This window comes from Zeus faber (assembly GCF_960531495.2).
Source record: "Zeus faber genome assembly, chromosome: 8".
NCBI classification, from domain to species: Eukaryota; Metazoa; Chordata; class Actinopteri; order Zeiformes; family Zeidae; genus Zeus; species Zeus faber.
The window spans coordinates 1,240,030-1,265,295 of NC_137195.1; the positions used below are offsets into that span (position 1 = coordinate 1,240,030).

The 25,266-nt window shown below is 46.8% G+C and overlaps 1 protein-coding gene across 1 annotated transcript in view; it reads left to right on the top strand.

Annotated features, from left to right (window-relative positions):
* The window catches only part of atp2c1 (ATPase secretory pathway Ca2+ transporting 1), a 27,778-nt gene continuing 2,512 nt past the window's right edge, over positions 1-25,266 (top strand). Inside the window, exons 1-26 of the mRNA XM_080005058.1 lie at positions 1-43; positions 9,969-10,073; positions 10,549-10,665; positions 11,267-11,356; positions 11,585-11,620; positions 11,861-11,922; positions 12,020-12,128; positions 13,255-13,410; positions 13,653-13,721; positions 15,035-15,110; positions 15,192-15,258; positions 15,755-15,879; positions 15,965-16,062; positions 16,143-16,238; positions 16,493-16,582; positions 16,837-16,941; positions 17,078-17,234; positions 18,762-18,932; positions 19,014-19,111; positions 19,883-19,933; positions 20,276-20,442; positions 20,803-20,871; positions 21,035-21,151; positions 22,615-22,762; positions 23,879-23,974; positions 24,650-24,791. Of these exons, the coding sequence (XP_079861184.1) occupies positions 20-43; positions 9,969-10,073; positions 10,549-10,665; positions 11,267-11,356; positions 11,585-11,620; positions 11,861-11,922; positions 12,020-12,128; positions 13,255-13,410; positions 13,653-13,721; positions 15,035-15,110; positions 15,192-15,258; positions 15,755-15,879; positions 15,965-16,062; positions 16,143-16,238; positions 16,493-16,582; positions 16,837-16,941; positions 17,078-17,234; positions 18,762-18,932; positions 19,014-19,111; positions 19,883-19,933; positions 20,276-20,442; positions 20,803-20,871; positions 21,035-21,151; positions 22,615-22,762; positions 23,879-23,974; positions 24,650-24,791 (2,641 nt within the window). The 5' untranslated portion in view covers positions 1-19. The remainder of the gene's footprint in view (positions 44-9,968; positions 10,074-10,548; positions 10,666-11,266; positions 11,357-11,584; positions 11,621-11,860; positions 11,923-12,019; positions 12,129-13,254; positions 13,411-13,652; positions 13,722-15,034; positions 15,111-15,191; positions 15,259-15,754; positions 15,880-15,964; positions 16,063-16,142; positions 16,239-16,492; positions 16,583-16,836; positions 16,942-17,077; positions 17,235-18,761; positions 18,933-19,013; positions 19,112-19,882; positions 19,934-20,275; positions 20,443-20,802; positions 20,872-21,034; positions 21,152-22,614; positions 22,763-23,878; positions 23,975-24,649; positions 24,792-25,266) is intronic.

Consider the following 25,266-nt stretch of genomic DNA (forward strand, 5'->3'; position numbering starts at 1 on the left):
CTCGCAGGGTTTGCGGAAGATGCTGAAGAACCGGGAGCTCCTGGTGAGTTCTCCTCCCAACGCAGCTCCTGCGCTGCGCCGTTAGACCGACGTGTGGTCCGCTGCTAACCCGCCGACAGTGACTGCGCCGGCGGCGTGAAAGCGGCTCGGAGGTTACGGTGCCTGCTAGCTGTTAGCCTCTAGGAAGCTAGATCCTAGATCCTCAACGCGCCGGGCCGGACGCGTAAACACCGCCGCCATCTCGGTGCGGTCTCGGTGCTGCTCACTGCACCGCAGGTGGTGCGTTGAAATGACGTTTTAAGGTCGTTGTGTAGACGCGCACTAGTTGTGTGCTGCGTGGGACGCACGTCATCGAGCTCAGGGCCGGAGGTTGTGGGACCGATGTGTTTACAGACTGTTATGTGCAAAACGCCTCTGAAGATGAACTACTTTCTCCTTCTTATCTTTTTTTTTTTTTTGTTATTCTATTGTCAAAGCAATAGGTTATGGGGGTTGTAAAAACAGAACAAAAACATCTAAGTTCACAAGAAATTAAAACTAACTTTGTAACTTGGTTCTAACGTAGTGCCGTGTAGCGCTCAGTCAGACACCGCGGAAACATGGCGGCGCCATTGACGCACCACGACAGGTTGTAACAGCGGCTTATCAGGGATCTGTGTGTGTTTATCTATGCTAGCTGTGGTTAGCATGCTAGCTCGCGGTGTGGGGACACTGTGGGGACACGGTGGGGACATGAAGCCAGTCCGTCCTCTACAACACTAACTGCTGCTTCCACCCCGTCCACCAGCTAACCAGCTAGCCGGTAGCTAACAGGACAGTGATCAGTAATCAATCAATCAATCAATCAATCAATGGACCTGCTTTTGATCACGATGGGTTCCTGATCGGATTTCCTCTGCGTGTTTGTGCAGTTTGACTGACAGACAGACAGACAGGTAGACAGATAGACAGATGGATAGACTGACAGGTCGATAGATAGATGGGCATACAGGTAGACAGAGAAGATAGATGGAGAGACAGACAGATACATGGAGAGACAGACACAGGTAGACACAGACATATGGAAAGTCAGGTCGGTAGGTAGCCAGACAGCTAGATGAACAAACAGACAGATGGATAGACAGACAGATGGACAATCAGGTAGGTAGACAGACAGATAGATGGCCAGACAGAAGTATAGACAGACAGCTAGATGAACAAACAGACAGATGGATAGAAGGACAGTAGTCAGGCAGGTAGACAGACAGATGGATAGACAGACAGATGGACAGTCAGGTAGGTAGACAGACAGATAGATGGCCAGACAGAAGTATAGACAGACAGCTAGATGGACAAACAGACTTGTTGTTACAACTAGTCATGGGCAGTACATTGATTCATATGGATATTATGGTCTGGGGTTCTGGTAACCACGGTGGTGTGGTAAAGTGCCTTTAGGGGCGTGGCAGTAACGTGTTCCATGACAGACTTCCTGTTCTCATCAGTGATCACCTTATGCACATGGTTTTTAGTTCTACATATTGTGTGAGTATTTGACGGGACAATCACAATGGCTTTATTCCGACAGGTACATTTACACCAACTAGGAATCAGGCGTGGTGAGGTTTTTATCCTACAGACGATGAGCATTAAAAAAAAAAGGGGGATCAGTGGTAAAATTGAAATAACAACAATAACACATAGCTGAAAAGTACAAAGCAGACATGAGCAAAAGAATACGCAAAATGCGATACTTTGTGCAGGATAATAGGCTTTATAGGGTTTAAATCACAAATATGAATTATTCTTAAGTACTACCCTGCTTATTACAGTCTGTACAGTGTGTTATCAGTGTGAAAGCACCAATAGACAGCCCCAAAATAATTGAACTACCAAGAAGTTAGAATGATTCATTACATTTCTTTTCTAAACACTGATTTGGCTGAAAATCTGTGAAAATCACAACGTTCTTCACACTGCAAAGTAGAAGAACTGGAAATCCTCCAAAAATACATTACCTTTTTTTAAGTTGAGTAAGGCACTGAACCCACAACTGCTCCCAGATCCGTCAGATACTAGGATGAGAGAACTACTCTCCCCCAGAGGATTAATAAAGTGAAAAACAGGGTCTATGAATGAAGTGGCCACAGGACGTGACTCTGCTGCTGGTTGGACGTGTGCGAGTCTCTTCTTCTTCTCTGAAAATGAATGGTACATTATTATTATTATTATTATTATTATTATTATCATTATTAATAAAAATAGTGGCGTGTTCAGGGACCTCCGGCACAGAGACACAGACGACGGGTGTTGATAACACCAGTTTATTGTAGAGAGGAGGCTGGGTGGAACAAGCCAGGAGCAGATGGAACATGTCATGACACAGACTCCTCCTGACTGAGTGTGGACGGGCTTTTTAAACCGGATGCTCAGGTGTGGCTACTTAAGCCACCCCATCCACCACAATTCTTCTTATTAATATTATTATTTTGTAGGTCTTCTCAACTTAAAGTTTGGAGGTTGCAGTGTACATTTTGGAAAACTGTACATTACAAAGTGCATATGTGAGAAAACAAATCCTAGATTTAACAAATGAGCCAACAATGTTTTCAGTTTGACTGAAATACTCATTTAGAGTATTTGTTCTTTTAAAATGAAATATGTTGAAGAATGATGTGCTGTGTCTGATGTACTGTTGATCTGAAGCAAAGGGATGAATGGATGAAGGAAGGATGGATGGATGGATGGATGAATGACGGGACGATGGATGGATGGATGAAGAGATGGATGGATGAAGGGCTGGATGGATGGAGAGATGGAGAAAAGGAGATGAAAAAGATGGAGATGTTAGACCAGAGAGCAAAAGGTGTGAGTTGCAGACGCGAGCGCCTCGTGTCGATGACGCACATCTGTAATAGACACACACATAATATTCATCCATTTGCCAAAATGCGACTCGTACCCAAGAACATGAAATAGACCAAGTGCTGCCAAAAGCACAGGTACGTTGTATGACTGCCATCGACTGGCCGAGGATAATACATGTAAAACACGTTTCTGATTGGTGTTGGGAACATACGTCTAGTTCCTTTTTATGACTGGGATGGTGGGGGCACGAGACACATGGAACACAAGGAACCCGGAGAACAGATGGACCTAAATTCCATATTTAGAATATTGGAACAATGTGCCCATTTGTGGTTGACGTGGAGCAGGATCCCTAATTGAACGTGGAGATAAGTGATGGTTCCAGGATGTCAGGAACCACGCCCGCTCTGGGCTGGAACAGCTGTTTCCATGGCGACAACCACACTGTGTCTGAGATAAAGAGCAGCGTCCTGTTTGCTCTTCATGTTTACCTGCGACATGGAGGAGAGGTGATGCCTGTCTGCCTGCCTGCCTGCCTGTCTGCCTGCCTGTCTGTCTGAAGTAAACTCTGATCTTCTCCTTTCTATTCTAATATCTGTTTATAAATCAAGAAAGTTAAAATGAGTTTTAACTCAGAGCGACTGAACTAGAGTATTATTTAATGATAATAAATAATAACAACAAACAGGAAGAACCTTCATGTCACACTCTTTTGTGAGATATGATGAATCATCTTAATAATAATATTCATATTAGTGAAGCTGTTCTGCTTCTGAACTCTGAAAAGTGCTTTACTGGTTGAACTGGTTCCAGTCACAGACGGATGGACACACATACCATCAACACCTGTCTACCTGTGTTTGCCACAGACTGCCTCCCAAAAAGATTAAATAAAAATGTTCAGTGGGCATATATGAACTTTGAACGTGGCATGGTTGTTGGTGCCAGATGGGCTGGTCTGAGTATTTCAGAATCTGCTGACCTACTGGGATTTTCACACACAACCATATCTGGGGTTTACAGAGAATGGTCTGAAAATGAAAAAATATCCATTGAGCGACAGTTGTGTGGACAAAAATGCCTTGTTGAGGTCAGAGGTCAGAGGAGAACGGGCAGACTGGTTCCAGACGATAGAAAGGAAACAGTCACTCAAATAAGCACCGGTTACAACCACGGTTTGCAGAACAGCATCTGTGAAGGCACAACACGTGGAACCTTGAAGCAGATGAGCTACAGCAGCAGAAGACCACACCGGGTGCTGCTCCTGTCAGCTCACAACAGGAAACTCAGGCACCGACAATGGAGGAATAGAAGATTGTAAACACGTTGCCTGGTCTGATGAGTCTCCATTTCAGCTGCCACCGTCACATGGTCGGAGCAGAATGTGGTGTAAACAACATGAAGGCATGGCTCCATCCTGCCTGCTGTCAAGGGTTCAGGCTGCTGGTGGTGGTGGTGGTGTTGAAGGTGGTGTAATGGTGCGGGGGATATTTTCTTGCCACACTTTGGGCCCTTAGTACCAGCTGAGCATGGTTTAAAGGCCACAGCGTACCTGAGTATTGTTGCTGAGCATGTCCATCCCATAATAAGCACAGGGCAGCATCTTGTGATGCTACTTCCAGCAGGATAATGCAGCACATCACAAAGCTCAAAGCATCTCATAGTGGTTTCTTCAACATGACGATGAGTTGACTGTTCTCCAACGGCCTCCACCCTCACCACATGTCAACCCAGTAGAGCAGCTTTGGGAGGTGGTGCAACGGGAGCTTGGCCTCCACCCTCACCACATGTCAACCCAGTAGAGCAGCTTTGGGAGGTGCAACGGGAGCTTGGCATCATGGAGGTGCAGTCCACAAATCTGCAGCAACTGTGTGATGCTGTCAAGTCAATATGGAGCAAAACCTCTGAGTTTACACCACCTTGTTCAATCTATGCACCAACAATAAAGGCAGAAGGCTCCAAGCCACTACTAGCAAGGTGTACCTAGTAAAGTGTGTGTGTGTGTGTGTGTGTGTGTGTGTGTGTGTGTGTGTGTGTGTGTGTGTGTGTGTGTGTGTGTGTGTGTGTGTGTGTGTGTGTGTGTGTGTGTGTGTGTGTGTGTGTGTGTGTGAACACCAGGAGCAGTCAAATAAGTTAAAAACCCTTCCTTCTAGAAGGAAAATTAGATTTTTCCAGATTCGTGTTCCTTTGTGTTTTTAATTTTCTATCTCAACGTATTTTTAAAGCCGAGTTTGATTTATAAATAGTAGAAAAATGTTAAACCGTGGAGTTAAATATTCCCGTAAGATTACATGGGGAAACAACGATCGATGGTTTCCTTTAAAGTGAGCGTCCAGGTGAAGATCATTCCTCCATATTCCCTGTGATGTGAAGTCACAATGTCAAACCGGTTTGATAGAGGTCAACCTTTAAATATTACGTGTTTTTTACACACACCTGGATTAATTGTTGTTTAGGCGGTGTATACCAATGAAGACGTAAAGCTGATGTCACTTCTGTAAACAAAACAAGGTGTCAGTTGTCTCTGAAAACTTTCATCTCCGTGTTGTTATGGATTAGGAGAAGCGGGTGGAGGAAGATCTAAATCATATCGTGGACCTTAATCTGACGAGTGCGATAGATCCAAGTCAGTGTAAGCAGCGTGCACTGGACTTTATTTTCCGTGATGATAGTCAGTTCTCCCACAGCGATGCTGAATCTGATACCGGCATTATCCCGGACTTGGAGAACATTTCAAACAGCGGATTTCAACCTGAATGTGAGGATGGAGCTGAATATTTTCAAGAACCACCGGAGGAGACACTTGTTAGAACGGAAAAAGTTGATGACGTGACGAAGACCGTTGCAACGCTCTTAACAGGCTTGCCGGCCTGTGCGGTGAAGCCACTGCAGATGATACAGAATGCGGCGGCGCGACTTGTGTTCAACCAGCCAAAGAGGGCACATGTCACTCCGCTGCTCATCGAGCTCCACTGGTTACCTGTAGCCGCTCGCATCAAGTTCAAGTCTCTGATGCTGGCCTACAGAGTGATTGCTGGGAATGCTCCCGCCTACTTTAATGCTCTTGTAAAAGCACATGTTACCCCCCGGATGCTGCGCTCGTCAAATGAGCGTCGCCTGGCTCTGCCGGCCGTACAACCACGGCAATCCAGGCTATTCTCATTTGTAGTTCCACGTTGGTGGAACGAGCTGCCAAAAATGACCAGATCAGGGACCTCCCTCTGTCTTTAAGAAGCACTTGAAGACCCAGCTCTTCAGTGAGTACCTCCTCTCCTAACTTACAATTACTTAGCACTACCTAGCAGTATGTATTGTTACACTAATGTCTCTGTTGCAATGTAGCTTGAATGTTATTCTCCCTTGTAAGTCGCTTTGGATAAAAGCTCTGCTAAATGACTAAATGTAAATGTAATGTAATGAGGTTGGCGATGCAGATTATGAACAAGAAGTAATGCGCAAGATTCTCAAATTTACCTGCTAATGCAGTCAGGGGCCAAAAGAAATGAAAAGAGGGCCCAAACAGGCTCTCCAAGTGTAGCTGGGCTAGGGTTGGGGTTAGCCCACATAATAACTCCAAGAACTTTGAAGATCTTTGGCTGTGCACATTTATTTGTTAAATGACACACTGAGGTTGATATACAAAGACTCATATCATTGACAGACTGTACTTGTACATTTTGTTGTGTTGTCCGCACTTTAAAACTCCCTAAATAATTCCACTTTTATGAAAAATGTATCTTCTTACTGTTAAACAAGTTTTTTGTTTTTTTTAAACAAAGATGTTGTCTGTCGATGACGCTGTTCAACATTCCCTATAAACACATGAACAATGCAGAGATTGCCCCATTCTACAGGGTGTCATGAGGCTGTGTTGGCCCTCCACACCAATTGCATTCTGGGATCTGGCTGAATGAAGCAAAGTGTGGGGAAAACTTCGAGGGTGGTTATCTAAGAAACACAGTTTGCTGCACCCTCGTCATTAACAAGTCATAGCTTTAAAAAATATTATCTTGATTCACACAAGTGACACCTTGTTTGGAAGCTCTGATTCTCCACTTTTAGTGGAGAGTGATGAAAATAAGTCTAACGGCACCAAAAGTACCTCATATATGGGTCATATATATATATATATACATACACATACACACACACACAGACGTGGACAAATTTGTTGGTACCCTTCAACGAAAAAAGAAGAACCCAAAATTTTCTCTGAAATAACTTCAAACTCACAAAAGTAATTGGCATCCATCATTGTTTATTCCATATTTTATAGAAATCAGACACTGCTTTTGATTTTTGATTCAACAGAATATTTTACATCATAAAACAAATGGCCTGGACAAAAATGTTGGGCCCTTAACCTTATTATTTTGTTGCACAACCTTTAGAGTCAATCACTGCAATCAAACGATTTGTGTAGCTCTCAATGAGACTTGTGCGCCTGTCAACAGGTAGTTTGGCCCACTCTTCCTTAGCAAACTGCTCCAGCCGTCTCAGGTTTGAAGGGGGCCTTCTCCAGACTGCATGTTTCAGCTCTTTCCATAGATATTCCTTAGGATTCAGATCAGAGCTCATAGAAGGTCACTTCAGAACAGTCCAATGTTTTGTTCTTATCTGTTCTTGGTGCTTTTCGCTGTGTGTTTTGGGTCATTATCCTGTTGAAGGAGCCATGACCTGCGACTGAGACAGAGCTTTCTGACCCTGGGCAGTACTTTGGCTCCAGGATGCCTTGATAGTCTTGAGATTTTATTGTGCCCTGCACAGATTCAAGGCACCTCGTGCCAGACGCAGCAAAGCATAACCGAGCCTCCTCCATGTTTCACAGTAGGTGTGGTGTTCTTTTCTTTGAAAGCTTAATTTTCTTCAAGAGTTCAGCTTGTACCTCTTTGGAATTTGTCCTTGGCTCTTTTTCTACTATTCACACTATCCTTCTGTTCAATCTGGGGTTGGTTTTCCTCTTGCGGCCGGGTCCTCCGAGGTTGGCTACAGTCACATGGACCTTAAACTTCTTAATAATATTAACAACTGTAGTCACATCAAGGAACATCAAGCTGCTTGGAGATGCTCTTAGAGCCTTTACCTTTAACGTGCTTGTCTATCATTTTCTTCCTGATCTCCTCAGACAACTCTCTGCTTTGCTTTCTCTGGTCGTGTTCAGTGTGGTGCACACGGTGATACCAAACAGCAGAGTGACTACTTTTCTCCATTTAAATAGGCTGATTGACTGATTATCAGATTGATGACATGTGTGATACCAATTAAATAAAACAATTAGTTTGAAATATCACTATAATCCAATTATTTATAATCTTTTCCAGGCCATTTTAGGATATAATTGAGCAATAATCTGCAATAATTGATCACTTTTCACAGTGTCTTTGCTTTACTCTATGATGTACCAAAGGCATACATGAGAAAATTGTTTTTCATTTTTATCACTTCAGCATTGTTTCAATGAGCTGTTCGGGTACCAACAAATTTGTCCACATCTGTAATTTTTATACAGGTACAATTCACTTAACGACCGAGTCCGTTCCTAGGACCAGGTCATGAAGCGAAATTGGTTGATAAGCGAGGACCCGTGTTAGTTCACGGAAAGGGGGTTTAGCTAGGTGTGTGTTGTGTATTTAGGTGTGTAGCTAGCTGTATGTTGTGTATTCTGGTGTAGCTAGCTGCGTGTTGTGTATTCAGGTCTGTAGCTAGCTGCGTGTTGTGTATTCAGGTGTGTAGCTAGGTGTGTGTTGTGTATTCAGGTGTGTAGCTAGGTGTGTGTTGTGTATTCAGGTGTGTAGCTAGGTGTGTGTTGTGTATTCAGGTGTGTGGCTAGGTGTGTGTTGTGTATTCAGGTGTGTGGCTAGGTGTGTGTTGTGTATTCAGGTGTGTGGCTAGGTGTGTGTTGAGTGCTCATGTTGGGTTTGTCCGCCGAGAGTTGGAGATTTTGACCTGCAGCTAATTGGAGTAACTTGAAAATGATGGGCAGCAGAGCGGGAGTTTCAGATGAACCCGGACCTCACATTCCACTTAATAATTTGGATTATTTTTATAAAACACAACACTAGTGAAGTCAAGCATGAGGGAGGGTGAAACCTTGTGGAATACAGGGCACACTACTTCAAACACTTTGACAAAGTTGAAACCATACCAGGTCAGATGCACGTCCAGCTAAAAAAGACCTCTGTCCCTCACGTAGTCATCTAGCACTATATTTAGTTGTCCTGTGATGTCATGCAGCTTGAACAAGAACCTTTATTCAGGAACTGGAAACTAACAGTGGAGTCAAGGGAGAAGACAGAGGTGGGTGGAGTCAGAGGGGTGGAGCAAGGAGGAAGAGAACACTAAGCTCCTTTTGCTCTTAATCTCATGGAATCCTCTCAGCTGATCTCCGCCTCCTCCATTCAGACCAACCTGATGCTACGCCCCCCCCCCCGACAGCTTCCCATGCTGCTTGGCGTCCTGATTTACACCGCCTCAGTCCCCCCCACACTGACCGAGGAGACGAAGACGCTGCAGTCTCCTCCGTCCGCTGACACCCGACCTAACCTGCTAAACGAGTTGGATCGCTCGTCCTTGGCGTGGGCGGGGTGAGCTCGCACACGTTGGCCGGTAAAATTGTCTTTGGAGAAAGTGCGGTGATCCGGTCAGGTGAACGTTGGCCCTGTGATTAGTACTGTGGGAGGACGTTGTTTATTGTTGGGACCCGAAGCCGAGGAACTGCACTGCAGAGTGGTCGCCATGGCAATGGCTCTCAGGAGGCTGGCACCACAGCTAGTTACTGACTTGTACATAATTAAAAATAAATTGGATCTCATTAAGTGATGGGAAATCACTCCATGTGGGAAGCCTGATGGAATGAGCCTCAGCGTTTAGAAGGGCGGAGTCCTGCCTGTCCAGACGTTGTGGTTGAACAGTGCTGGTTGGATGAGGATGATGGATGCTCCTTCAGGACCGCATGTTCTTGACCATCTGTTTGATTTGTTCTGTTTTTATGACCATCAAGACATTTGACATGTGTTTACCAAACGGTACAATGTGACGGACCACGTTGGATCTAAAGTGTGTGTGTGTGTGTGTGTGTGTGTGTGTGTGTGTGTGTGTGTGTGTGTGTGTGTGTGTTCCAGCTTTCCCAGAGACCCCCCTCCAGTGAAGATGAGACCATGGTCCCTGTACTAGCCTCCAAGAAAGCTAGCCAACTCGCCGTCAACGAAGTGGCCTGTATCCTGCAGGTACCATGGCAACACAAGGATGCATGACATCCCATAATCTAGTTTTGGGTTATTTTCAAATCGGACCGACACGTGGCGGCCATTACCCCGACTTCCAAATAGAGAAGGGGATGCAGAGTAAACCTCACTCAGCCAGAACTCTCAGCCAGTATTGTTTTGAGGGTCCTGAAGACGACCTGTTCATGGCATTAAAAGTGTATATTTTATGACATCATCATCATCATTTTATATCTATAGAACAAGCTTTTTATGAAACGTTTTCCATACAAGGTTTCCATTACCAACTGCAGCGTTATCACATGTTTAGTGGAAGCCATTATAGCTGCTTGAAGTGTGTGTGTGTGTGTGTGTGTGTGTGTGTGTGTGTGTGTGTGTGTGTGTGTGTGTGTGTGTGTGTGTGTGTGTGTGTGTGTGTGTGTGTGTGTGTGTGTGTGTGTGTGTGTGTGTGTGTGTGTGTGTGTGTGTGTGTGCGCAGGCGGACCTCCACTCTGGTCTGTCCCATGGGGAGGTTCTGAGGAGGAGAGCGTATCACGGCTGGAATGAGTTTGACATCAGCGAGGAGGAGCCGCTGTGGAAGAAATACATTTCCCAGGTAGCTTAGCGAACAGGTGCAGGTGATGAAGAGGAGAGAGGGCGCCTCGGGTTAACACAGTGTAAGACACAGCCTCTCGGGTAACACAAGGTGTCTCAGGGTGTCTTGGGTCATCCTGGGGGAACAGAGCTTTTTGGGGTATCTCAGTAACACAAGGCGTCTTGTGGCAGCACAGTGTCTCGGGTAATCTCGGGGTAACACAGGGTGTCTTGCGGTAATGAAGGGTAACACAGGGTGTCTTGCGGTAATGAAGGGTAACACAGGGTGTCTTGGGGTAATGAAGGGTAACACAGGGTGTCTTGGGGTAATGAAGGGTAACACAGGGTGTCTTGCGGTAATGAAGGGTAACACAGGGTGTCTTGCGGTAATGAAGGGTAACACAGGGTGTCTTGGGGTAATGAAGGGTAACACAGGGTGTCTTGGGGTAAAAAAGGGTAATACAGGGTGGATGTGTCAGTCTCTGCATGTCACAGGGCACCACTGGTACCATCTCGTTGAAAGCAGGTCAGAGATCTGGGCCGAAAGAAGGCCTGGAGCTACACACAACATTGTCATTACGCACACACACAATGTAGGCCATGCTAACTGACTCTGTCTCCAGTTTAAGGATCCTCTCATCCTGCTGCTCTTGGCGTCAGCTGTCATTAGTATTTTGATGCACCAGTTTGACGATGCCGTCAGCATCACTGTGGTAGGTGCGAACACACACACACACACACACTCACACTCTATATGTGTTTGTCACCTCAGTGACAATGCCGTTCTGTCTTATAAATGGTTAAAATTTTCCATTGTTTTTCTTTATTCGAGTTTGAGTGAGTTTGGCTCGCCGATCCGTGGTTGCCATGGTGATGTGGATATGAAGGAGGCGGCTAAACTATCTAATCTCCCTCCATCTCCTCCTCTCTACTTTTTACAGGCCATCATCATTGTTGTAACAGTTGCCTTCGTCCAGGTAAGTGTGAATAAAATATCTTCAGGAATTGCAGTTATCTCTTATTTCTGGGTGGATGTTAATCATAGAAGTTATTAAACCTCAAAGTCCAGAAACGCCGATATGAGAAGGTGTGTGTGTGTGTGTGTGTGTGTGTGTGTGTGTGTGTGTGTGTGTGTGTGTGTGTGTGTGTGTGTGTGTGTGTGTGTGTGTGTGTGTGTGTGTGTGTGTGTGTGTGTGTGTGTGTGTGTGTGTGTGTAGGAGTACCGCTCAGAAAAGTCTCTGGAGGAGCTGGGGAAGTTGATGCCTCCAGAATGTCACTGGTGAGAACACACACAGATGGAAACGGATTGAAGTGAGTTGAGCGTGATGACTGAAATTAAATTCTGTCCCTCTGTCTCCACCTGTCTCTCGCTCCAGTATCAGGGAGGGTCGTATGGAGCAGCTCTTGGCCAGAGAGCTGGTTCCTGGAGACACTGTCTGTCTGTCAGTGGGAGAGAGAGTCCCAGCGGACCTGCGGCTGTACGAGGTACACACACACACACTGATATAAACACACACACACATTCACGCACTCATATAAAAACACACACACGCACTCATATACACACACTCATAAAAACACACGCACTCATATACACACACTCATATAAAAACACACACGCACTCATATACACACGCTCATATAAAAACACACACACGTACTCATATACACGCACTCACACACTCATAAAAACACACACGCACTCATATACACACACTCACACACGCATATAAAAACACACACACTCATATAAACACACACACTCATATAAACACACACACACACCCTCATATCCACACACTCATACAAACCCACACACACACACACTCATAAACACACACACACACACTCACACACACACACACACACACACACACACACACACACACTCATATACACACACTCATATAAACACACGCACACTCATATAAACACACACACTCATATAAACACACACACACCCTCATATCTACACACTCATATAAACACACACACACACTCATATAAACACACACACACTCATATACACACACTCATATAAACACACGCACACTCATATAAACACACACACTCATATAAACACACACACACACCCTCATATCCACACACTCATATAAACACACACACACTCATATAAACACACACACACTCATATACACACACTCATATAAACACACACACACACACACTCAGACACATGCACACACAAACACACACTCATATAAACACACACTCATATAAACACACACACTCATAAACACACACACTCATGTAAACACACACTCATATAAACACACACACTCATAAACACACACACTCATGTAAACACACACACTCATGTAAACACACACACTCATATATACACACACACACACACACACACCCTCATATACACACACACACACTCATATAAACACACACAGTATTGTAGCTGTAGATTTCTATCTATTTCACATTTTTTGAGTAATATTCTCATTTTGTGTTGAGATTATCATCATGTTTATGTGTTTTTTATATATATATATATTTTTAGTGATCAGTGTCACTCCACTGTCACTGATTGTTCAATAAGACATTGACCAGACTTGTGTGTCGCCCCCCCCCACCCCAGGCCACTGACCTGTCTGTGGACGAGTCCAGTCTGACGGGGGAGACCACGCCCTCCTCCAAGTCCACCTCCCACCAGCCCAACTCCTCCAACGGGGACATGGCCTCCCGGAGCAACCTGGCCTTCATGGGAACGCTGGTCCGCTGTGGCAAGGCCAAGGTGCTGAAGCGGCTCAAACCGCCCTCATCAGGCTGCAACTTGTTGTTTTGTGGGCGAGGGCGAGCAGCCTGGTTCCAGAGCAGCCTGGTTCCAGAGCAGCCTGGTTCCAGAGCAGCCTGGTTCCAGAGCAGCCTGGTTCCAGAGCAGCCTGGTTCCAGAGCAGCCTGGTTCAATCAGGAACAGTTTCTCGTTGTGTTTGTTGTTTCCTGGTGGAGGTGTCAGCCTGCTCTGTTCCTCCTCAGGGCATCGTCATAGGAACCGGGGAGAACTCAGAGTTTGGTGAAGTGTTCAAGATGATGCAGGCCGAGGAGGTAGGCTGCGTCAGCACACTCACTGCTTTGCAACCTCCAAATATGACTCGGCTGTTTGTTTTCATTTGTGAAAGGTGTACATTATTTTATGTATACATTTGTTTTTCAGTCCACACTTACAGGATCCCACACATCCTGGAAAAGCAGGAAGTATTCAAGTCATAGACAAGGCCTTATGGATTATGACTACGTTTCCCAAAATTTCCTGGAACAAGAGTTGTTCTGGGAAAAAAAATATTCATTGTAGAATCAATATAAAACCATATCATCTGAACTGGAGCCCTCCTGATGCCAGATGTTTGGGTCTGATGCCGATCCCAATTTTGGAGAGTCCCAGCCCGCCCTTTACCCAGCTTTTGACCAATATTTGGTCAACAAGCACAACATTTTCAATAAAATTTGAAAAACGTGTATTTTATTAAAGTTTATATATTAGAGAACATTTCATTTATAAGCAAACAAATAAATACAAACAACTTTTTCATAGATAAAAAACTTTAGAAGATGATAATGTCACTATATGTAAAGAACTTAAGACTTTAAATGCTCAAAGAACAAGTAAATATAAAATACACACTTGAAGGTGACAGGACAGCTGCACCTCCAAGCTGCGCCACAGATAAGCAGCAGAACTGCTTTACGGCAATATTTAAGGGTGTCTGCATGTGGAGCGGGTGTCAACAAACATGGATTTACAATGCCTCGTGGGACTTCTGCGCTGGTTTTGGTAAAGTAACCTAAAAGTAGTGTAATAAGTAACTTATTCCCTTACACAGAGCCCGTGCAGACTGGAGTGACGCTGACAAACCTCTTATTTGACAAGGAGCACATCAGCTGCTTCTGTAAGAACATTCAAACACGAGTACAGGATGAATGATCATTGTTTTTTTTTGTTTTTTTTTTTTTAAAGCAGGACACGTCGGCTCCATGACTGCACATCCCCATGTTCTCCAACATTTTCAAATAATGCTATACGGGCAAACCAATATATCAGTCGAGCTCTAATTTAAACAGGCTTCTCTGGAAGCCGGTGTCAGATGCGAAGCCAAAATATGTAAAAGGTCCTTCATGTACATGTGCAGGTCATGAAAGTGGTTTCTTGAAGAGCAGGAACCCTTGGACCTCCGGGAGGGGCCCTTGGACCTCCGGGAGGGGCCCTTGGACCTCCGGGAGGGGCCCTTGGACCTCCGGGGGGGGGCCCTTGGACCTCCGGGGGGCTCCTTTAGAACCTTGCGTCCGGGCCCAGTTCTCTGCTTTTTAAAGACAACTGTCCTCGAAGTCAACATCCACGTTAAACGTCTCTGTGTCCTCAGGCTCCGAAAACTCCCCTGCAGAAGAGCATGGACCTTCTGGGCAAGCAGCTCTCCCTCTACTCCTTCTGCATCATTGGTGAATAAGATGTCAGCGCTTCCATCCCGTCAGGAACGTCCTGTCTCACCGCGTCTCACCTCAAACTTGTCTGTGTCCCAGGGGTCATCATGCTGGTGGGCTGGCTGCAGGGGAAACGCATCATGGACATGTTCACCATCGGGGTCAGGTAGGTCCACACCCAGAACCCAGAACCTCTACACCCGGAACCGCTTCACCCAGAACCCAGAACCACTACACCCAGAACTGCGAGCCAGGGAGATCCAGAACCACTACACCCAGAACCCAGAACCACTACACCCAGAACTCAGAACCACTACACCCAGAACCCAGAACCACTACACCCGGAACCGCTAGCCAGGGAGGTCCACACCCAGAACCAATACACCCAGAACCACTACACCCAGAACTACTACACCCAGAAGCACTAGCCAGAGAGATCCACACCCAGAACCACTACACCCAGAACCACTACACCCAGAACCGCTAGCCAGCGAGGTCCACGCCCAGAACTACTACACCCAGAAGCGCTAGCCAGGTAGGTTCATACCCAGAACCACTACACACAGAACCACTACACACAGAACCACTACACACAGAACCACTCGTCAGGCAGGTTCACAGCAAGACCCCAGGGTTGACTTGGCTCTGCCCGCTCCCTCCAGCCTGGCGGTAGCAGCCATCCCAGAAGGCCTCCCCATCGTGGTGACCGTGACGCTGGCGCTCGGCGTGATGCGCATGGTGAAGAAACGGGCCATCATCAAGAAGCTACCCATCGTGGAAACGCTGGGTGCGTTCTGACCACTCGTTTGTACCTTTGAATCACTGATTGGTTGGTTGATCGACTGATCGACTGATGGATCGTCTGTCCTCAGGCTGCTGTAATGTGATCTGTTCTGATAAAACTGGAACTCTGACCAAGAACGAGATGACGGTGACTCGGCTGTTCACATCAGACGGGCTGCACGCCGAGGTCTGTATGCCCCCCCGACACACACACACACACACACACCTTGCTTCTGATTGGCTGACGGCTGGTGGGCATGTCCTCAGGTGACAGGCGTTGGCTACAACGGAGCTGGGGAGGTTCTTCTGGATGGGGAGGTGGTGCACGGCTTCTCTTGCCCCTCCATCAGCAAGATAGTGGAGGTGAGGACACACACAGGAAGTAGTGGAACCTCTGGAAAAAGTATAAATACCTTGAAAGAAGAGAAAACACATTCAATAAATCGGAACAAATGTTGAATTGAATTTGAGTCCTTTCAGCGTGTGTGTGTGTGTGTGTGTGTGTGTGTGTGTGTGTGTGTGTGTGTGTGTGTGTGTGTGTGTGTGTGTGTGTGTGTGTGTGTGTGTGTGTGTGTGTGTGTGTGTGTGTGTGTGTGTGTGTGTGTGTGTGTGTGTAGGTGGGCTGTGTGTGTAACGACTCTGTGATCAGGAACCACACCCTGCTGGGTCGGCCCACAGAGGGAGCGCTCATCGCTCTGGCCATGAAGGTAGGACCCCCAGGACTGGAGGAAGGATGTATCACGCTTCATAATATCTACAGATATTTATTATACAGATTTGTGGAATCCTGGATTCTGATTGGTCAATAGTGGTGTAGCTCTGTGTTGACGTCTCTGTGGAAGCTCTTAAACGAGACATACTTCTCATACAGTCATTTAAAAAAATACAAATAAAAGTTTGACTCTGACCGATGAAAGTTGTGGAAAACCGTTTGACTTCCTGTTTGGCGGAATGTGGTCAGATGGGTCTGGAAGGTGTGCAGCAGGAGTACACTCGCAGGGAGGAACATCCCTTCACTTCAGAGAAGAAGTGGATGGCGGTGCGCTGCGTTCACCGCTCGCAGCAGGTCAGTGGGAGGCCAAGGCCTCGCTGGAGTGACAGGGGGGTTGGTGCTGCATCCCCTACAGTACCAGAGACTCTAATCGGTAAAATGGGCTCAAAAGACATTAGCCCTGTGTGCTAACAGGCCTCTCTCTCCTCAGGATAGACCTGGTGTGTACTTAATGAAGGGTGCATATGAGCAGATCATTGGGTTCTGCAGCTGCTACAACAGCAGAGGGGCGGTGCTTCCCCTCAACCAGCAGCAGAGGGAGCTGTACCAGCAGCAGAAGAGCTACATGGGCACAGCAGGACTCAGAGGTAACCAGCACACCTATAACTTTAGCACCGCAGACTCCTGATCTGTGCCTCGCCCTGGCTATTCCATTGAATTATTTAGAAGACGCTCTTGACAGGAAGTCCATCAGTTATTAGTAGAAGAACCAGCTGAAGGTCTGGAGCAGTAAAGTCTTCAATGTTGAGTAACATGACGAGAGTCACCAAGTAAGACCTCGAGGTTAAAGGTCCTTCTGGGGTGGAGAGATGGTTGTGGATCGGTATCTGTTTAGTAGTGATAAAAGAAGCAGTGGGAGGAGATCACAGCAGAGGGATCTGGTGCAGAGGGAACAGGAAGGCACCGCAGACGGAGCCCTGAGGGACACCTCTCCATGTGACCTGCTACGAGCGAGTAGCCAACTAGCATACAAACCACGGGAGAGTCCAGGAGAAGAGGTCAAGTGAGGAGATCAGACCTTGAGGAGAACCTGGAAACCACCTTGAAGAAGGTCCAAGACGATCCTGGACCTTCTTCAAGGTGGTTTCCAGGTTGTGGTTTCAGTCTGAGACAGCGGAGGGTTCCAAGGAGGGACTCTTGAGGAGCTGCGTCTTGACTCTGGAGGTCTTAAAGATGGAAGGATGGAGGTCACTACAGAAGGTTTGAACAAAAAGGATGGGTGGGATGTGGAGGGCGGGTGGAGGCTCGGTTGGACCTGATTAGAGCCTGACCAATATCACTTTGGTCACTTTTATATCACTTTGTCATTATTTTACTTTTTTGACCGCATTGGGGTTCGGCAGTTATGCAGTCAATGTGTCCCAATTTTTTTAACAAGTGTAATAAACAAAAAAACCTTGATTATGTGGTTTCAAGAGGGTGAGAGTGTAAAACAGATTATCTCTGGTTTACACAACTTTGAAGTTACTCAGGCAATTTGAATCCATCCATGTTTGTTTACACTCGCTTTTTGAAGCGGTGATGGCTCTGCAAGCAGGAAGCAGTGCGTTCCTGGGAAACGCGGAAAACAAATTTGTTTCAGAAGTGATGATGCGTTCACTTGAACTTAAAAAAACCCAAAATGTATTCAATACCATCTTTTATATTTCATTCAACTATCAAAAAGTTCTATGTGTTTATGTTGATTTATTTGTTTGCTTATACGTCAAATATTCTCAAATATAGGAACTTTAATAAAATATATACATTTTTCAAATGGGTTAGAAATTTTGCACTTGTTGACAAGTCCATCAAAACATTGGAAATGGGTGGGGTAGGACTCTCCAAAATCGGGATCGGCATCGGACCCAAGAGTCTGGCGTGGGTGGGGCTCTGGCCCTGATAGGTGTTGCGACCTCCTCTGCAACATGTGGGTTTGAGGAGGTAGTGGAGGACAGTCTGCTGAGGGTGGAGGTAAAATGATGGATTTGAGAAATGCAGAGGGAAGACTTCACCGCTGAAGAGGAGATGCTGGTGGTTGGTGGAGGCTTGGCAGGGTGGAGCAGGTCTGGCGGTGAAGGTGAAGAGCAGGGTAGATGATGATGGTGATGATGTGGTTGTCTCCTCTGCTTCAGTGCTGGCATTTGCGTCGGGCGCCGAGATGGGCAGCCTGACCTTCCTGGGCCTGGTGGGCATCATGGACCCCCCGAGGTCAGGGGTCAAGGAGGCTGTGGCGACGCTGATCAGCTCCGGAGTCGCCATCAAGATGATCACTGGAGACTCCCAGGAGACCGCTGTGTCTATAGGTCAGAGGTCACCTGTCTGTCTGCTTCTCTGTCCATCTGCCTCTTTGTTTGCTGATGCTCTGCCTGTCGCTCTGCTTCCAGCCAGTCGTCTGGGTCTCTTCACCAAAGCTTCTCTGTCTCTGTCTGGAGATGAAGTGGATCAAATGGATCTTCAGCAGCTTTCACACATCGTACCCAGGGTACACACACACACACACACACACACACACACACACACACACACACACACACACACACACACACACACACACACACACACACACACACACACACAGCCAAACACACACACAGCCAAACACACATACACACACACACACACAGCCAAACACACATACACACACACACACACACACACACACACACACACACACACACACACAGCCAAACACACAGCCAAACACACACACACACACACACACACACACACACACACACACACACACACACACACACACACACAGCCAAACACACAGCCAAACACACACACACACACACACACACACACACAGCCAAACACACAGCCAAACACACATACACACACACACACACAGCCAAACACACATACACACACACACACACAGCCAAACACACATACACACACACACACACAGCCAAACACACATACACACACACACACACACACACACACACACACACACACACAGCCAAACACACAGCCAAACACACATACACACACACACACACAAACACGGGCTGCTGCAGCATGTCAAAGGTGGAGTCAGTGGAGTGAGTGGAGGCTTTTAAAGCTCAAAGCAGCTTCAGAGCTGACTTGCTGACGTAGAAAGGTTTGTTGACACGACAGCACCACAGCTGATCCAGTTGACAACCAGCTGCTCGTTCCCTCGCTGCATCAGTCTGGCTTCTCAAGACCGTTCAACACACTCTGTACAGGTGACATTATCAGGTGTGCTCTCCCTCTAACCCTCCAGATAGTGGTGTTCTACAGAGCCAGCCCCAGACACAAGCTGAAGATCGTCAAGGTGAGTGTGGAGCTCGTTGATGAGGGAAGTTCTGCTGCAAACGCTCTGAGTCACGACATCTCTGCAACAGGATGCTGGGACCTGCCACTTCCTGTTTGAGCTTCTCTGTTTCCCACCTGTTCTCTCAAGTCTGGAGTGAACGTTTTTCTTCAAATTGAAATGTCTGTCCAGCTGTCTCATTCAACCCGTCTCCCTTCTTTTCTGTCCCTGAGTCACAGTCACAGGGCTGTGTTTGTTAGCGGGGACCGTGTTTGAGTCTTTCCTTCCACGTAGAGCGTTGGTCGGGCTTTGGGCTTTGGGGTTTGGGGTCAGTGGTTGAACGTGGACTCCTCCCCTGTGCAGTCGCTGCAGAACATTGGGGCGGTGGTGGCCATGACGGGGGACGGCGTGAACGACGCCGTGGCTCTGAAGGCCGCGGACATCGGCGTGGCGATGGGACAGACGGGCACCGACGTCTGCAAGGAGGCGGCGGACATGATCCTGGTGGACGACGACTTCCAGACCATCATGTGAGTGGAGGCCTGGTCTGGAGGGCCCTGGTCTGGAGGGCCCTGGTCTGGAGGGCCCTGATCTGGAGGGCCCTGGTCTGGAGGGCCCTGGTCTGGGGGGCCCTGGTCTTCAATCTTAAGATTATTAAAATGTAAAAACCTCTTGAAAGTACCACATCATAATACCACTTCATAGTACCACAGTACAAAGTACCAAAGTACATACACAGTACAAAGTACCAAAGTACATACACAGTACAAAGTACCACAGTACATATACAGTACAAAATAACACAGTACAAAGTACCACAGTAGATACACAGTACAAAGTACCACAGTACATACACAGTACTTATTGACACGACACGTGTTTGTTTCCAGGTCTGCCATCGAAGAAGGAAAAGGAATTTACAACAACATCAAAAACTTTGTACGATTCCAGCTGAGCACGTGAGTGAGGAACCTCCATTACAGTTACATTCTGAACTCCATTACAGTTACATTCTGAACTCCATTACATTCTGAACTCCATTACAGTTACATTCTGAACTCCATTACAGTTACATTCTGAACTCATTACAGTTACTTTCTTCCTCCCTCTGCTGGCCTCCAGGAGTATTGCGGCGCTCACGCTCATCTCCTTGGCGACGCTGATGAACTTCCCGAACCCTCTGAACGCCATGCAGATCCTGTGGATCAACATCATCATGGACGGCCCGCCCGCTCAGAGGTACGGGGGGTATTATGGGATGTGTGGCACCGTGGAATCCAGGTTGTTTATGTTCTGGTGAACTCCTCAAATACCAGGATGTTGTCACTGCACCTGCATGAGGGAGCACCTGCAGGGGACAGATATCCCAGAATGCATTTCAACAAGAAGGTGAAGATGGAAGGAATCCAGACTGAGTTGGTTGTTCCTGGGAATGACCTGGAGGGAGGAACCTCCTCAAGGACCTGGAGGGAGGAACCTTCCTCCAGGACCTGAAGGGGGGAACCTTCCTCAAGGACCTGGAGGGAAGAACCTTCCTCAAGGACCTGGAGGAAGGAACCTTCCTCAAGGACCTGGAGGAAGGAACCTTCCTCAAGGACCTGGAAGAAGGAACCTTCCACAAGGACCTGGAAGGAGGACCTTTCCTCAAGGACAAAGCTTGGTGTTTGGATGTTGACAGCTGAGCGTATCAGAGTCTTTTAGTATTTGTTGTTTTTGTTTGTTTTCTGCTTTAAAAACTCAGCAGGTGATAATATGTATGTTTTGTGTCTTGATGTCGGGGTGTTTTCCCAGATAGTTTGTTTTACTTCCCCATCTTGTATTTTTTGTTGTTGTTTGTGTGGCCAGTCCCTTCAGCACCACAGCTGGGCCACATGTTGGAAATTCTTTTTTCACTCTCTTTTGGGCAGGGCCTATATCCTACACCAGCGTTTATTCAGCGATTTTGAAACATTCAAAGCCATCACCTGTTATTATTGAAGTGGTGAAATGAGTTGTTTTCACGTGGTCACGCGGCTCATGAAACCATTTTGCAGAATTAAAAATGCATTTGTGAATTTTAGGCTAAAATAAATCAATTAATGATGATGAAGTCGATTTAGCTGTAAAAACACTGCGGAGCTGTGTGGTTTTACCCAGACGTGAAGCAGTCTGACACAGATGATGACAAAGCTCATATGTGAGATGCGTGATGCATTATGGGATAGGACAGGAGGCAAGTGACATCACGGCATGGGAAAAAAAAACAAAAAAAGAATCTCACATCGGTCCGCCTCGGAATTCTGAGAAGGTGGTGCAGCGCACACGGCCCCGTGCACACGCACACCCTGCTCCCTCCCACCTGGAAAACCCTTGGTTGGTTTTCAAGGTTTTGGAAAAACTCCAAACAGTAAAGATTTTAGAAAAAAAAAAAAAGCTTCTCAATTTGACTTTGTGCTCGCAGCACGTTTTAACATCAATCTTCAGGTTGATTAGTTTGATGCCATCCATCTGATCGTCACGGTGATGCTGTGTTTATTAGGATGTATCACCACAGGAAGCGGTGCTGTTGGAGGCAACCATCACACAAAAGAGATTTGAAATAGTGTGTGTGTGTGTGTGTGTGTGTGTGTGTGTGTGTGTGTGTGTGTGTGTGTGTGTGTGTGTGTGTGTGTGTGTGTGTGTGTGTGTGTGTGTGTGTGTGTGTGTGTGTGTGTGTGTTGCAGTCTGGGCGTGGAACCCGTGGACCAGGACGTGATCCGTAAACCACCACGTAACGTGCGTGACAGCATCATCACGCGCAGCCTCCTCGTCAAGGTGCTGGTGTCGGCGCTGGTCATCGTGTGTGGGACGCTCTTCGTCTTCTGGAGGGAGGTGCGGCGGCAGCTTCCCTCCCATCACAACATCAGCCTTTGTCTTTTATTATTGTTGTTGTTGATGGAGTTTCTGCCACATGCCTGGTAGTACTCAGCAGTGTACGCTGCACCTCAGTCTCATTACTCTGGACCTAGTGCCAGGTGATACAGCAAAAAAATGTTATGATGTAATAGATATTTTTATTAGTTTATTGCCAGATATTCATATATAAAAATCACAATTTTGTTTTAAACCTATTTTATTGAAGAACACACTTTAATGCCATGATGCATTTAAAAACCACACTTATGTGTGGAATGAAATTCCACACGTGGGCTGGGTGGTAAAATGTACAGTACCAGTAACAGAACTAGTACCAGTATTAGCACCAGAACCAAAACTAGTTCTAGTATTTGTACCTTACTTACACCTTAAAGTGATACCAATACCAACAGAGAACTTCATTTGGTGCCTTCTACTCCACCATCATGTGAATGGAAACATTCAGTTGTAAGTTGGCTGTGAGCCAAACCAATCAGATATTGTTGTGTTAGTAGATGTAGAAGCAGGGTGGAGGCAGGGGTCCTCCACACCGTCAAGGTGTAGAGTACCAATACCCAGCCCTATTCCACCCTATCTTCAATTAAATATCTGAATAGATAATAATGTTTGTGGTCTTTCCATCCTCAACATATTTTACACAAAGGACATTTAGCGTCTGTTTCGGGTCGCAACTTAAATATCCCAAAAAAGGGTGGATGTGTGTGGCCGTCAAGGCTACACCATCCTTCTCCTTCTGATGCTGCTGCTCTGTCTGCGCCGCCACCTACCCAGGGGGCGGGGCTTCTTTCTATATCGACAAACGTGATTGGCTGGAGGACAAAGGTCAGCTTGAGGTCGTCCAAATAGATGGGCTTTTCCTGCCACTTAAATAAATAAGTAGTGGTTTGGCCCAGCACTGTGCTGTAACCGTCTGGTCCAGAGGTTCTCAACACGGGGTCTGGGGACCACCGGCAGTCCTTCCAGGGGGTCCTCACCAAAATGATCTAATAACAAAATAACACTGTTACTTCACTGTGTGTGTGTGTGTGTGTGTGTGTGTGTGTGTGTGCGTGTGCGCGTGTGTGCGCGCAGCTGAGGGACAACGTGATCACACCTCGTGACACCACCATGACCTTCACCTGCTTCGTCTTCTTCGACATGTTCAACGCCCTGAGCTCCCGCTCGCAGGTCACACACACACTACATGCACACGCACACACACACACTACATGCACACGCACACACACACACACTACATGCACACACGCACTACATGCACACACACTACATGCACACACACACTACATGCACACACACACTACATGCACACACACTACATGCACACACACACTACATGCACACACACTACATGCACACACACTACATGCACACACACACTACATGCACACACACTACATGCACACACACTACACGCACACTACATGCACACACACACTACATGCACACACACTACATGCACACACACACTACATGCACACACACTACATGCACACACACTACATGCACACACACACACACAGGTTATTACATCATGACTCTTCGTAAACAATTCCTCCGTCATGTTTCTGGAATCTCAACACAACATCAACTCCTCTTTCATCTTTTGGCTCAAAACTCATACTACTAGTAGTAGTAGTAGTTGTACTGGTACCTATACTACTAGTACTGCTGGTAGTACTGGTAGTAGAGGTGTTCAGTACTGTAGATACACACACCAACAGTTTGGTATTTCTCCAAGCATCGCTCACTCCGTTGTCATGGCGACACTGTCCACCAGGGGGCGTTAGGTTGACGCTCCTCCGTTGACATTGGCTGTGCTGACCTTTGCCCCCTGCTGTGCAGAGCCGCATGGTGCATGAGATGGGGCTGTGCAGCAACAGGACCTTCTGCTACGCCGTGCTGGGCTCCATCATGGGGCAGATGCTGGTCATCTACTGCCCACCCCTGCAGAGCGTCTTCCAGACCGAGAGTCTGAGCGCCCTGGGTGAGAGCCCCACACACACACACACACATGTAGCACAGGCCTTACGTTGTCTTGTTGCGGTTGAAGGAGGAGTCTAGAGCTGGGGTCACATGACGTGATTTTAAGGTCGATTTGGCAACGATTTGAGATGGTATCCAGATATTTAGCCTCTGGCTGGAGATAGCTTGTGGTGAGAGCTGGAGTTGCGTCTGTTCTCTTGTAGATTTGTGCTCCTCAGACTAGTTGTTATGTGAGTTCACAGAAAAGACTGAAAATGTGTCTGTGGTTGAACGTGCGACGCTCCATTTGTTCATGGCCGTTCACCGTTGAAAGAATCAGGTCACGTGACCCCGGCTCCACGTTGCAGACAGATCACGGAGAATCGGGACGGACGGGCGTGGCCCCCGGAGGCAGGCCCACCGTAGGTACTGTGACGCAGTATATTGAAGCCCTGACTCGGTGAACTCATGCTCTTTACAACATTTGTACAAATAAT